Below are 15,247 nucleotides of genomic sequence, written 5' to 3'. Positions count from 1 at the left end.
ATTGAAGTGGGCAGGAGGCGCTCGGACCATGTCTTAAGCGATGCGCAAGTCGCGACTTCCCCAAGTTCCCAGGTGGGTGACCATGCGACTAGCATGAGGTGGTGACCACATCTGAGCATTTTCCAGGGTTGTTTTTGAACATCAACTGCAGAGAGATGTCAATATCTTTGGATTATGGACGGTCTTCGAGTGCAGTGATGTCAACTATTGTATGTATGGGCCACTGAGGAAGAAACCTCTTTGGTACACCATACCTGCAGCACCATGCGATGTCTAGCATATCATACATGGTGTGCATTGCTTTTCGTCTCTTGTTATTACCGGTATACAGTGATTTTATCATCTTGAAGATATAGAGTGCCTGCATTTCAAGTTGTGAGCCTCGCATTGCCCGTTTGAGTGCTCACGGACCCCTGGCCAACCATGCGCCCCGCCAACGTCGTCAACCTCGAGGCAGGCAGCCCCGAGCTACGGCCAGCTTCCAACATCCACTCCTTCAGCCCCAACAACCCTTTCGAGCTTTGCACAGGATGGCTGAAGCTCCCATTGGTATGCGCAGCGGCCTCAGCTACATGTGAAGCTCTACTTACCCTCCAATTAGTCCTCGATGGCGGTACTGGTTTCCTCAAGGCGGGTTACGCCGGACAGGTATGTTCTATACAACGCGGCAGACGGGCCATGGCAAAAGCTAACAGGTTCCTCTTTAGAACTTCCCCGACCACCAGTTTCCCTCAATAGTCGGCCGACCCATCCTGCGAACCGAAGAGCGAGATGGCGGTGACATCCAGCTCAAAGACATAATGTGCGGTGACGAAGCAGCGGCAGCGCGCTCAATGCTTCAGATCACGTACCCTGTATGTTCATCGTCGAGATCTCTCAAGCTACCTTGGAGCTAACGCTGTCTTGTCCGTAGATGGAGAATGGTATCGTCAAGCGCTGGGATGACATGCAACACGTCTGGGACTACACCTTCCACGACAAGATGAAGCTCGACACTACCGGCCGCAAGATCCTCCTCACCGAACCGCCGATGAACCCGCTCAAGAACCGCGAGACCATGTGCGAAGTCATGTTCGAGCGCTACGGATTTGGAGGTGTATACGTGGCGATCCAGGCTGTCTTAGCTCTATACGCGCAGGGATTGTCATCTGGTGTGGTCGTCGACTCGGGAGATGGTGTCACGCATATTGTTCCCGTATACGAAAGCACTGTCCTCAACCATCTCACACGCCGTCTCGATGTCGCCGGACGCGACGTGACCCGCAACCTCATCGCCCTCCTGCTACGGAGAGGATACGCTCTCAACCGAACCGCCGACTTCGAGACCGTCCGTCAAATCAAGGAGAAGCTCTGCTACGTCTCATACGACCTTGAGTTGGACCAGCGCCTTAGCGAAGACACAACCGTGCTGGTGGAATCCTACACTCTACCTGATGGTCGTGTCATCCGGGTTGGCAGCGAACGCTTCGAGGCTCCCGAATGTCTGTTCCAGCCGCATCTCGTGGACGTTGAACAGCCCGGTATCGCCGAGTTCCTGTTCAACACGATCCAAGCGGCCGACGTCGATGTCAGGAGCAGTTTATACCAGGCTATTGTGCTCAGTGGTGGTAGCAGCATGTACCCGGGTCTGCCAAGTCGGCTGGAGAAGGAGCTCAAGCAGCTGTGGCTTACCAAGGTCTTGGGCGGAAACCCGGAGCGACTCAACGTGGGTACACACCTACTATGCCGGCTAAACTCTGCTAACACAGACACAGAAATTCAAGGTCCGCATCGAAGACCCGCCACGGCGAAGGCACATGGTGTTCCTCGGTGGAGCTGTGCTCGCGCACATCATGGCCGACAAAGAGAACATGTGGATATCAAAGGCAGAGTGGGAGGAACAGGGCGCGAAGGCACTGGAGAAGCTGGGCGCGAGATGATACTAAGGAAAGCATGCAGCGACATACATCAACCAACAAATCCAAATATTTCACGACACAAGCTGCGTACCGCGAATAGCATGAGTAACCTGAGACATGTCGCTGGTGATTTACTACCTGTCACACCTTCTCAAAGCGGTCTTGTTTGCCGCGATTTACCTCGGTGTTCCATAAGCAGCCTCAATCTCCATTGCTTTTGCCTATTCCCATGCTAATGCGTGCGCCGACTCAATGTGCCCGAGCTCCTCCGGCGGCTGCATGGCTTCATCTACCTGAGCCGCACGCGGGAGATCTACCAAGCTGTACAACAGTACAACTTCTCCATCGCAAGTTGACGCATTGACGGGATGCCCAAGCAACTGCTCTGATTGCCGCGCTAAGCTCTGTCCCCCGGTGCCCAAACCAAACTACGTGACGGCATCGCATCGCGGCGAGCAAAGCCGGACCCTCTCTAGAAGAACATCACATACATTAAAGTTCGTGCGCTGGCGTCATCGGTCAGCGCTCAGTAGACGATGGAAGAATTGTGTGTAGGAGCGGCTTCGGCGGCAGTGCCTTCAGGCGGTATTTCCGCATGTTGGGTAATATGGGATTGTGCAGCGTTGTTTGTACCGTGCGAGCGGCTCTCCCTCCAAATAATATCGCACATATATTCTTCGGCGATGTTAGGGTGAACTTCGGGATAGACAGAGAAAAAGGCGCATGATGGATCACGATCGGTTCACGTCGTTACATCCAGCCAATACGTGCATGCCCTTTTGCGAAGAATGTCGCAGTTGTGCTGCACAGGTGGAATGGGCTTGGCGTTGCGGCCACAGTGTGGTGGTGTCATGTCTTGAAGGCGCTACCGTTTGGTCTCATCAGACCGTACTTTGGAGAGCACGCGCGCGGACGTGAAAGAAAAAAGACGTTGCTGCAACCTGGCGCAGGGCTCTGCTGCAGATGCAACGGTACCCTATCACACCCTCCACGGCGCTGCAGGGCAATGGAGGGCAGTTTGCAATGCTGTCTTCGCACCACGCGTTTAGCGCCGGGCATTCTAAGGCGGGCACGTGTTCGGTCTTAATCATGAGCCGGGCATGCTGCACTGCGTCATAACGGACAAGCTGCACAAGCTGCTTAGGCGTGTTGGACGATTCGCATGGCTAGCGAGGCAGGAATTCAGCGCCCCGCCCAAACCGCGAAACCAAGGCCTGCGAGGTGAAATGACGAGATTATAGCGCCTGCTATCATGGCGCGCCTCGCTGTAGCGGCCTTGTCCTCCGTCGGTACTAGCTATGTAAAGGCCGCTGTGTACCAGTTATCCTATTCACTGTTAGATTAGCTTTCAACCCTCCTAGCCGACGCACTGCACTCCATCTTACTTTGATTGTGGACCCAGGTTTCGGGAAAACACACGCGCCATCTGTACTCCGCCATAACCGGCCCGCAGCCACCTGTTGCAACTGATAGACACCGGCTTGGTGTGCTGCCAGTAGCAGGCGCCTGTGCTTCCACCACATTGAAACGGGGTCCACTTGAGCCGTGCATCAGGCTCGTTACCCTCTCAGGAACGATTACCGCACGACGGTGCGCCTTCAAGCGGAAGATCAACGCTGTACCTTTCCATTAAGATCGGCTACCATCCCCGAGCCCTGCCACCAAGTCCCAAGCCTCTGCTGGACCCTCCCGCTGCTAGATATATTAGACACCGCCGCTGCTCTGTGCTTTGCTGCCTGCAAGCACGGTACTCCATCTTTCGATTATCCCTCTCCTCGCTGTCATTCAGGAGAAGTTGATATAACAACTCACCGGAGCCGCACCCTTCCTTCCTCCAGGTGAACGCGAGATATACTCGCCACACGTCATATGCGATCTCCGCAAACGTCGCCTTCCCTTTCGCGAGTCATCTTCAGATCCGATACCTCTCACCAGAACATGTCTTCTCGAACTGCCGACCGCAGCATGCCTGCCATCAGCTCGCCTCTCTCGCCCAGATCACAGCCTCTCGATATTCCTTCCCAGGCTCGACGTCGCCCAGCCATGAACCCACGACAGTCCAGCAACACCGGCCCCGCTGCACACCTGAGGCTCCCTTCTCTGCCCCGCTTCCACCCAGCAAACTACGCTTCGTCTCAAGGCTCAAGCCATGCAAACACGCCCACTGCCGGTCCTGACAGCCCCAATTCGCCCGCTTCGCCTCGATCATCCAACAGGCAGTACGAGGTTCAGAGACAGATGTACCTCTACCAGCAACAACTCCTTGCCAATACCAGCCGTCAACACAGGGGCTTTGGACCGAAGCCAACTAGCCCACGTCTGGAGCCACTCGCCAGTCCTGGGGTAGTCACTCCCTTGGAACTCGAAGAAGACGCCGGCGGTTACCTTACCGCTGGTGTGAGCCGTGCCGAAGCCGACCAGCACGTTGAGAAGTACATCCGCGAGGAGGCTCGTCGAAGGGGAGAGTACTCTCCTGGCCGTGCAACCTCCGTTGGTGGCCATTGACTATCCCGCCACCAGCAAAAGCAAACACACCACCACTCAAGCACTGGCACTCGGGCACGGCACCGAAACAACTAGCCGCTCTACGCCTTTCTATTTGTCAAGCAATTTCGGAGTTATATCACCTGCGGCGCGGAGCATCAACGGCGTTCACCATCCTCATCACCATTACAAACAAACAAAAAACCCAGCACACGAATCGTACACAAACAATAGACGGAGAACGGATGGAACGGCTCGTTCTAGCAAACACGGACTCGCAACATTCTTCTTCATCAACCACACACTCCAAGTGCTGGAGCGTGGCAACCCGATCGCTTTTTCTCAAATACCCAACTATGCGTTTTTCCATCCTCGGAGTATACAAACGTACCGCATGCATGCATCTCGCCTGTCCATAGCTTCACTGTAAGCGCTCCACCAGTTGGTGTCGAGCTGGGCAGATGACGGGTCTTCTTTTGTTTCTTCATGTAGCTAGCAATGACAATTCAACTCTATCCCATTCATCATATCATCTTTTCGCCTCCGTGATGCATGCCAACAATGCCTCGATCTACAATCTCACAAATCTCACCCAACAAACACTGCCACCTCCTCCTTCCTTCTCCGCCATATCCAGAGGTACAACCCGAGCATGCCGACCTACCCGACTCATGTCCTCCCTTCCCCATTCTTTCGCCCCCATTAAAAAATCACGCCCCTCCACTTGCCCACCCCGTATCCTTTTACCCAGCATGCAGCGCGCGCCGGCCACATTCGCCTCTCTGAAACACGCGATCAGCTGCTAGCCGCCGAAACCAGCGGACGTGTGTACAGACGTGTACTGAGTCGCTGTTACCACCGCTAACGTGATTCCCTGCACTTTCCTAATGTAATCAACCACGGCCATGAGAAATGCAGAATATTCCCCACATCACTCCATAGTTACTAGAGTTGCAAGCCAACGCATCGTAGCGTCGACTAGACCCGTGCGAGCGGACCCTGATTCTTTCTTTGCAGTTTGGAAATCTCCTAATCTGCTGGAGGCATCCAATCCGGCTTTGCATTGGCAGTTTTAATCATGGGCTACTACTATGTGACCAAGGTCCGCTACCGCTGTGGTTGCAGTCGCACTCTCGCTTCGCATCCAGCGGCACTTACCACCACATTTCCGGGTCAATCGTGATTTCGAAAAATCAAGGGAAAGGGATAGTCGAAAAGCAGGTTTAGACGGCCCGTTGACCACATGTTTCGATCATCGCCAACACATGGCCATATATCAGCTGAGATATCGCTGTTCATGTTGATCATTCGACGGCGACATTGGCGTGGTCCGCCATCGCCGTTCGCGTAAACCTGCATGTGTTTGCGAACAAAGGAAGATGGTCTAACTAAAGATCATCCTTCTATTCTGAATGGGTGATGGGGGATGTGAGATTTGCCAAGCGCAAGGTGCCCCGCAGTGCTGTGAAGGATCTTCATGGTGGATTGCTACTTGGGGTGAAGTGTGCCGGGTGGAGGATCTTGGCCCGGAAGGGGTTTGGACGTGATGCTTTCGAGGGGAACCGTGATTGATGTGTTGCATGTTGCGCATGGGCGGTTGTTTTTGCGGGAATATGCATGTATTGCGCATATTGTTTGTGTTGTTGAGCTTAGGGCCTTGCTGTACAACAAATGTGCTGGTAATCTCCTTCTCTTTGTTGTCCTAAACCCACATCTACCCAACGCAAGCTGCACTAGAGATTAAAGTTGGACTGCGTTTAGTTTGCCAGCACATGCTATCTTTGCACAGCCCGCTCAAGATCGCAAAGGAATGCTACAGAAAAACAGGGTCTTTCTTATCGCCGTGTTATTTCGTTTTGGGGCCGGCTTCCCTGCGTCTTTTGATACGAAAGCCGTTGGTTGGTGTGGTGTGGTAGGCTTGTGCCCCGTGCGCCTTCCTTCACGGATCTAAGATGCCGAGTAAATGCCATGTGTGTGGGTCAAGAGTTATGCAGGGATTCGGCATCGGTTGTTTGTGAGCTCCCGGGCATCGATGCTGTTGTCAGTAAATATGTGGTGCGCAAAGGTCGTGGCACCCTGATGACGCGTGATGATGAGAGTGATGCAGAGAGAGACGCGTGTATATGCTGGGAGAGCCAGGGAAACCTCGAGATGGAGGAAGTGGTGCGATTGCAGCCTCTTACTCGTGGACCGCCGAGATGATTGCAGATCACGTGCGTGCGCTCATGAAGATCAGGGAAATCATTTTGAAGATACTAATCGCTTGTTCGTCCATCTTGAGTCGACATTGCAGTAGTTGCATTCGAGCCAATCGCTCGTACTCTAGGGTAGATTAGAGCCGCACCTGCTACTCGTCATTTGTCGCAAGTCGCTCTATCGTCCAATGCATTGGGTTCGGTTACTATACAATGAGTTAGAGCATGATTGGTGCAGTAGTACGTGCATGTCCAGGTAATGATGAGTAACCGGTGGTATTTTTCAAACTCCACAAGACGGCACACGATAGGTATTTCGTATCGACTCTGCCTCCACTTCACGAGGCGCGAGAGGCATTAGCGTACGCTGCCCAAGTCAACTCGCTGAACTCTGTCAGTTGTTAGCATACCAAGTACGACGCACGTGGCCGTACGTTTGCCGCTCTTTCACCGCTTGCTCTCCCATTGCGCCTCTCACGCCATAATCTTGCGAAATTTGGTTCGAACCGTAGCTAGTGTTATTTCAGGATGATATGACGACACACGAATCGAAGGCCCAAGAATCGGGTCGTCGTCGGACCCTCGTCTGGGAAAATGTCGACTCGATTGTCGCAAAGAGTCAGGTCCACATCTTACTCCACAGTCTGCGCGATTTGTAAGTCGAACATAATTCAGGAACGTCCGGGAGCGATGGGGATGTGTTTCAGGAACGCCAATCATTTCGCATGTGGAAGGCACTGGGGATCGAAAAGTCAAAATGACGATTGAATAAAACTACGTCAGCGGCGGTCGCGCTGGGATCTGGGATGCGCAAACAAGGCTAGTCCTCATGCAGTTAGACTCCCTCCGCTCTCCGCTGCTCCTTTGGATGAAGGATACCTCAAGATGCAAGAGCATGTAAACATCAACAATCTTACCATCGCGATGGTCCGGACATACACTTCGATGATGCGGCGCTCCACACAATCTCGAAGTCATCTTGACGATGCATCGGGAGTCTCCCTTGAGCCGCCTCACAGCTGAACTTTCTCCACATCATAACGACCACGGAAATGCAGTGCGCACATCAACAAGTATCTTCCACAACCCCACTTGAGAGCCGCATCATCTGCGACCCCGCAATGCCGCGTGGGCTTTTGCGGAGGGTGTGGTCAGATCCTCTCACCGACTTCTCATCTTACCAACCCGTCGGCTCGCAGTGCGTAGTCAACTTATGCAACGATTGATCCAGAAGGTTAAGGTCAGATTGCATCGCCATCTTCATCTGTACCTATGCGTCATTGTTGACATCAAGAGGCGGACAAGCACAATCACTGAACACCGTTTTTTTCCTAGGTGGGCGCGGACCACTTCACCGCTGGCTTCCCATTAACGGTACAAGGATTGCATGGAAAAAGATACATGGAGCATGCTCAAGAGTCCATCCTAGATGCGGTCAAGCACTACATGCACGGAAACCTTTCTCGTCTAGGCATGGCATGGCGGGGAGACGTGCAATATGCAACTGCGCCAGGTCTCCCATCAATAGCATGAACTCACGCAGGAGACTGTTCCGTCATGGATTATGAAGAGACAGGCGTCGAGAACGTCAGCGTGGGATGTTGACCCAAGAATTTGGAGCAACCGACAAGGTATCTCGTCCACCAGGTGGAGGTTGTCAAAGTAACCTGACCAGCACTAACAGCCTTGCTTACGACTACAGTTAAGAAACCCAACCACAGCCCAACAAAGATCCATCAGCAATCTTCGATCGCAGTATTCCTACAGTCACATGTACCGCTCCTCCACGATCGCGATCGCCAGCATAGATCAGCCGCGTCGGGCCTTTGTTATCGGACCGTATAGGACCCGCCATGCACGAACGGGACATGGATATCTTTGCGGCAACCACGCGTGGGATCAAGCGTCTCAAATTTCTACGCGACTCGGGATTAATTTCCTCTGGGTGATCAGGCCGTCGGGCATGCCCGCTTTGCTTGCTGCAACGGTTGCGTGGGGTCCTCGATGGTGGCAGGACATAGGTTTATGGCGACGCGCGTTGGTTTGCGGCAAGCTCGCTTGTTGGCCGGGTAATCGCTGCTCAATGGTGAGGTGAGGTCTCCATATTGATGGATACATATGGAGACGACATATGTGGAGGAGTGAAACAATTGTGAGGCTTCAAGAGCAGACGAGCGAGCCGCGTATGGGTACTGTTGCGGTGGCGAAGGACTTCGATGAGATTCTGGTCGGGTGAGGCGGTTGTGACAAAAATTGTGTTGGAGTGTTTTGCATTCAAGTCGATTTGGTGTGTCCGCCATTGCGAACAAATGGTAGCAACGTGTGTGCTTCACAGAACTCTACTAAGCGAGTGCTTCAGCGGCCTCACCTGGCGACGAGCACTATGATTTCGTCTGCTCAACACCCTGGCCAGGTACAGCTCTATATTGTACAACAAGCGCGCCATCACCAGCATGTTCGTCTTTACCCGCTGGAACACCTTGCGTCAGTCACTTCTCCAATATGTCAACGCCGTCACTAGTTGTTGAATTGGCGATAATTCGCACTCGAGAGGATCTCAACATCGCCGTCAGCGAACACGTCGTAGCAATGCGCATATAAATCGTCTATATTCTAAAGTCGAGCCTACTCTCTCTTCTCTCCATTCCCACAGCTACTATTTTCTTCATCACAACCTCTCAAGCGACCTCCAGAACCATCAATCACACAGATCAACAACCATGGCCCGAAAAAGCTCTCGCAGATCCCGCCGCACAGAAGACCACCCCGACCCCTTCGCAGGCTACGACCCGAACGACCCCCGCGACTATGTAATGAGTCACACAACACACGACGACGGAACCCATGACTACTCTTCTGGCCATATCGATGCACCACACCGTGGTCGTCGCGGCGAACGGCAGCCGACCTACGACGAAGCCGGTCAAATGGGTTATGCACACGCGGCTTATGAGAACCATATGGGCGGAAGGGCGGCTGGGTGAGTGATCTCGATTCTTCTTTCGCATTGTTTCTCGCCATGCTGACTTGTACATCTTACTAGGTACGGCCGCGGCTACGTCCACGGTGGACAATACGGCTTCAGGAAAGGGAACTATGATGAAATGTACGATGGATATCAAGAGGGTGCCGATTATGGATACGACAACATGTATCAGCAAGGTGCTTTTCATGGTGATATGTATGGTCGTTATGGGGGCTACGATGACTTCACTGATGGTGGCATGGGTGGGCATGGTGGGTATGACGACTTCCACGGCGGATATGGGGGGTATGAAGGGTATGGCTACGGGGGGTATGATGACTATGGTGGAGGGTATGATGGGTACGACGGTTATGGAGCGTTTGGCGGTTATGGTGGTCATGGTGGTCATGGTGGTCATGGTGGATATGGCGGATACAGCTATTACTGAGATGTCATGTGAATAGTTAAGTACTGCGTTTGGACTGTTAAAGACAGCCCACGAAATTCTTGTTCGATATCCATAGCTTCATTTGGTAAGCAGGGCGATCTCAATTGTTGTCAATCATTCATCTCCAAAATCTGTCATCATTTAGCTCAGGTACTGAGGTGTAGTAAAGCAATGTTTTATATTCTCCAGCAACGACTGTAGTATGGTTTTCTCCCTTTTTTTCTACATGCAAGCTTCGTGATAAGCCCCTGAGGGCAACAAGGAGTGTGAAGAATCGAATGCTACTTCTCCGATGTAGTCCATAAAGACCTTTACACTGCGACCGGAATCCTCATCCTGCTTTGCGTCTTCTGTACACCTCTGCCGGGCCGACGTTGAAGTACGATGTTTTGCTGGCACAGATATCGGCATAAGGCCGAGTGTTGGCGCAGACGCATGCAACATAGCACCTGCAGGTAAGACGGCAAGCCAGGTTGCAGGGCGAATCTGATCCAATATCGATATCTGTGCTAACGCACTGGCGATCGCCTTCTTTGGTCCTGCCGACGGAGCGCACTGTGGGTCGGGCGACCCCTTGTGAAGCATCTTGCCCCGTTGGGTGGAAGAGAGGCTCGCAGCCAAAACGTGGTACGTACTCAGTAGGAATAATCCCTACGGTATCATAAGACAAGAGATCAGTCGTATCCGTTGTTGCCAGTGCCTATCTGACTGGCGAAAGCCGTAGAAACGCTACGAGCATCGTCATCCTCAAAGCCACCAAGTCCACTGCGCAGACCGCGACCAGCACCGAAGCCAGTGCCAACGTTGGGACCCTGGCGGGTAGTCTCTACGTAGCGGTTGAGACGGTCAGACTGACTAAGGGAGGTCGGCTTGTTGTAGTCGTTCAAGCTCAGGCCAGACAGGCTGATACCGCCCGGTGCATCGCTGCGAGTATCGGTAAGCTCGCTAGCGGCGACCGACTCACCAGCCACGCTTGCAGGCGCGCCATTCTTGCCCTTACCGTTGGGGCGACCAGGAAGAGGCCATGACTCCTGGAAGTTGGAAAACATGGGAGGGTAGTTGGAGGGAACACCGACACCACCAAGAGCAGAAGAGTGGACCGAAGAGACGTCATCTGGGATGTAGCCGACGATTGAGCCGTTGTCGTTGTACTCCTGGCGAGGCTTGTTGCCGTTGAAGCCAGCTTGACGACCGGAAGTCATAGCATTGGCGTGCTGGTAGGCCATCTGGTAGCGCTGGGGACCACGGTAAGTCTGCTTCGGGCGGCTGAACTGCAGAAGCGAAACCTGCAAGTTGGTCAAAGGACCCTCAACAAGGCAGTTACGCTCCTTAAAGTGGAGAAGAAGGTAGTGCCATAGCGGATGCTTCGACAGGACCTTGGGGTTGCCCAGAATGACGAGACCGTACTTGGCTCGGGTCAAGGCGACGTTGAGACGACGAGGATCGCTCAAGAAACCAATACCCTGGTGGTCGTTGGAACGGACACAAGATAAGATGATGAAGTCCTTCTCACGACCCTGGAAAGCGTCGACGGAGGCAACTTCGACTTCCTTGTAGTTTTCCTTCTTAAAGCTGCCTGTTGCCTGCATGGAGCTGACAACATAACTACGTTGACCTTCGTATGGAGTGATGATACCGATATCGCCAGGTTGTACACCAGCCTTGAAGAAGCGGGTGACAATCTTTTCGACGTTCTGAGCCTCGGTACGGTTGAGGTAGGATGTTCCAGAAGCTGAGATTTCTTCGGCACCGAGGTTGGACCAGAACATCATGGGGCTGTCGACGACGGGCCAGGGGAAGTCGACATCGCGACGGATGCGCTCCTGCATGGTGACACCGTTCTGAAGAGAACCCTCGTAGAACATGTTCGAAGGGAACTCGGACAGACAAGGATGCATACGGTACTGAACCTGAAGGCGAATAGGAGAGCATCCCAGAATGACGAGACGCTCGAAGAGAGACTGGTTGAGACCAGCTGTTGCGGCCTTCTTGTTCATGATGACAGGTCCAAGTTGCTGGTGATCACCAACAAGTACGACCTGCTTACATCCTAGTACCAAGGGAATCATGCACTCTGGCTCGGCTGACTGTGTCGACTCATCGATGAGGACAGTGCGGAACTTCATCTTGGAGAGACGAGGATCACCAGCACCGACGCAAGTGCAGCAGATGACATCGGCTGCGTTCAGAATCTCGCGCTCCGCTGCTCGGGTAAGCTGCTTGAACTTCTTCTCATCCTGGCTTGACAATTCACCGACATCGCTCTTCAACTGGTTCAACTTGTTGAGCTCGACGTTGGTATCGTTCATGCGGACCTGCTCGTGAAGGGAGAGGAATCCAACGGGAGATTCAACATCCTCCCTAGACTTAGCGGTCACACGAACGGTCTTCAACCCAGTAAGATGAATACGTTCGCACAACTGGTCAACAGCGACGTTGGAGGGCGCGCAAACCAAAACTTGACTGCCACTGATCTTGCAGAGATGGTAAATGATAGTGGCAGAGGTGACAGTCTTTCCAGTACCGGGAGGACCTTGGATCAAGCTGAGTGGCTTTTGTAGGACGCTCTTTACCGCATTGATCTGACTGGCGTTCAATTCAGGAAGACCTGGAACGCTGAACTTGCGAGGAATCTGGATCTTCATGGGTGCGGAAGCAACCTCGTGGCCGAGAAGACGATGGAAGATGTATCCCGACACGCTCATCTCGTCGATGGCAAAAGTCTTCATGGCGTGTTGCATACGGTCGAAAGAGGTGGCCTTCCAGACGTAGTCGGCGCTGAAGTTGTGGGTGCACTCGGTAGGGACGGACTTGTGGTCGCCCTTGGTGCGAAGCTCAATCGTCACCTCATCGGACTGGTTGTTTGGGATCTTGATGACGTATCCAACACCTTCCCAGTGTGGACGGAGTTCTCCTGTATAGCGCAAGCGCATCTCGTCGCCGACTGCGAGCTTGACGTCGCCCAGCTCGAGCTTGGGGAGGATGAAGCTAGCCGTGTGCTTGTTGTTCAGGGCCATGTCCCAGCGAACGACGAGGTTATCCTGCGACTGCGACTCCTTCAGCTTGCGATCATAGTCGGCCTCGATCTTGACTAGGGGACCAAAGACGTTCTGGTATTGGAAGGCGTCATCGTAGCGCAGCAGGACCTTCGCGATAACCTCCTCTTGACCAGCGCCCTTCTCAAGATCGGCAATTGTAGCATTCGCGTTGTCCTTCCAGAGCTCTTCGAGTTTCGCGATCGTCTGGGGGCTGAGGTGGCGGGCGCGGAGCTGCTCCTGGTCGGTCGGGGCAGGTACGAGCCAAGGGAGGAAGGAGCGGTCCTCAATGAGCGGCTGCCAACGCGACACGTCCCAGTTCATGTCCTTTTGCGAGGGCATGGAGGCGCATGGCTGGCGACATAGAAGGACGACGACGGTGTCTGATTTGGCGGGGATGAAACCGAGAAGGAAGACGTTCTTGGTACCGCAGTTGTAGCATTCGAGCGTCGTGTCGCCGAGCGAGGAGGCGGGGTGGAGCTGGACTTCCTTGTGACGGGCGCGGACAAGATGGTTGATAATATGCGAGGAGGACGAGTTGCCACGGGCGCTGCAGAACCACTTGCTGCAGGCGAGACACTTAACGACGCTGCCGGCGTTGTGAATACCACAGTATGCGCCTAGTCGGGATATTAGTATGCCTCTCATTCCCTCCCAACCCATCATTACCTACAAGCGTGTGCTGGTAGCTCGACCTCTGCGTCTTCCGCCCGCATAGCAGACTGGCCGTTGCGTCCACCGACTGGCATGCTGGCCATGCTCTCCAGGTCGTCTTCATCGTACTCCTCGTCATCATCTGCGCGTCGCCTACGCGAAAGACCACCACGTGCAAGATCGCCGTCGAGGATGCCCTCGTCTACATCACCCGCGTTGATGGTGGCAGCCGAGTCGGACACCAGGTGGTTGCCCATGTGCGTGAAGGCGCCCTCCATGATCAAGGTTCGCGTCCAAGGCTCCCTGGTTTATTCGAAATTTGTGGGGTCGGGTTGAGAGTTTCGGGGGCAGTTGCGGCCGGAGGTGTTGTAGGTAGAGTATGAACAGGTCGACTGCTCACACCATTTCCAGCGGGAGATTGTGTGGTAGCGCTTGGCGTGTTTGCGCGCGCAAGTGGTGGTGGCGGCGAAAGATTGTGTCTCAAGGTTGCAGCAATTCAGCGGGGTCGGAACGTCGGAGCACAAGGCTTAGCGCGTTTCTTACCTGAGGCATCGCTCTTTCCTCCACAAAACACTCACTCTGCCATCAAGACCATAGCTCGAGCCTCGTCTCTTTCCTTTCTCCTTCCACCGCCCAATACCGCCATTTCATACATCTAGTCAGTTCAAGGCCTGCATCTGTGGCAGTGGCGCTCTGCTAGGTTTCACAACGGCTTTTGATCGTCACTGGAATGACCTGCAGCAGAGCCGCATTAATGGACTCTTTATTCTAGTGCCAACGTCTTTCGTACGGATGTGTCGAAACCATACGCCCTCATGCACACCCTCTTGGAGTCTTTACTTGCAAGACTCGACATGGTGTGAGTTGAGGAGTCCGTGATTGCTACCGACTATGCCTGCCAAAACCGTTCACGGCTTCCACGGATTCCTCATATTACAGAGGATATCACTCGCTTTTATCGCGTACATTTTCTTGTATGACGTCAAACGCAGCGGTTGGTATGATTTTCTTTTATGGCACTTTGCACAAATGCCAACCCGGAGGTCTCAACAATCACCCCATATCTCGCTTTCACGATGACCGAGTTGGGGCGCGCGGCTTACGACATCTGAACACTCTACACAACTCGCAAAGATAGGTCTTCGCGGCTTGCAGAATAATTCCCAAGAGCGATTGAACACCATCTACGACGTTAGCCAACTCCGACAAAGCCCGAGGTGCGACCACAGTTCGTGTCGCATTCTACAAAAAATCGAAGTAGAAGTACAACTCGTCTTGCATACTACCTACTTGCTTAAGATATCATAGTGTGTATCCAACAACTTGGAAATGCGACACGAATTCTAGCCACCCCTAGTGACACCTTTCCTACGAAGCGAGCATTTCCACCCCCACGTCTGTGTAACGGTACAACGTCAATGTACTGATACATGACGATATATTCAGTCTCTTTACATCGATGCTGCGTACTGCCGACGCGATACGATGCCAACCCGCCGAGCACTATCGCCGGAGAGCATCCGAGTGCCCCACACCTACTCATTGGAAGTGGCGGCAGCCGCAGTATC

At 53.5% G+C, this 15,247-nt stretch overlaps 2 protein-coding genes across 2 annotated transcripts; both read left to right on the top strand.

The window, feature by feature from the left end:
* Window positions 1–530: 530 nt before the first annotated feature.
* On the top strand, window positions 531–1,919 carry ARP2_2 (Arp2/3 complex subunit, actin nucleation center; the record flags this gene model as incomplete). Its single annotated transcript, XM_051466734.1, has 5 exons — window positions 531–549; window positions 602–648; window positions 708–854; window positions 914–1,705; window positions 1,755–1,919. The coding sequence occupies 5 exons, from the start codon at window positions 531–533 to the stop codon at window positions 1,917–1,919; spliced, it is 1,170 nt and encodes a 389-aa protein (XP_051329589.1).
* A 1,917-nt stretch (window positions 1,920–3,836) lies between these two features.
* Window positions 3,837–4,403, top strand: J4E85_002455 (uncharacterized protein; the record flags this gene model as incomplete). Its single annotated transcript, XM_051466733.1, has 1 exon — window positions 3,837–4,403. One exon carries the CDS (start codon window positions 3,837–3,839, stop codon window positions 4,401–4,403), a length of 567 nt encoding a protein of 188 aa, XP_051329588.1.
* Between the last annotated feature and the right edge of the window lie 10,844 nt (window positions 4,404–15,247).

The sequence above is a fragment of the Alternaria conjuncta genome, assembly GCF_024043145.1.
Source record: "Alternaria conjuncta strain BMP 0040 chromosome Unknown scaffold_3, whole genome shotgun sequence".
Lineage (NCBI taxonomy): Eukaryota > Fungi > Ascomycota > Dothideomycetes > Pleosporales > Pleosporaceae > Alternaria > Alternaria conjuncta.
This window is presented reverse-complemented; position numbering and strand designations above follow the sequence as displayed.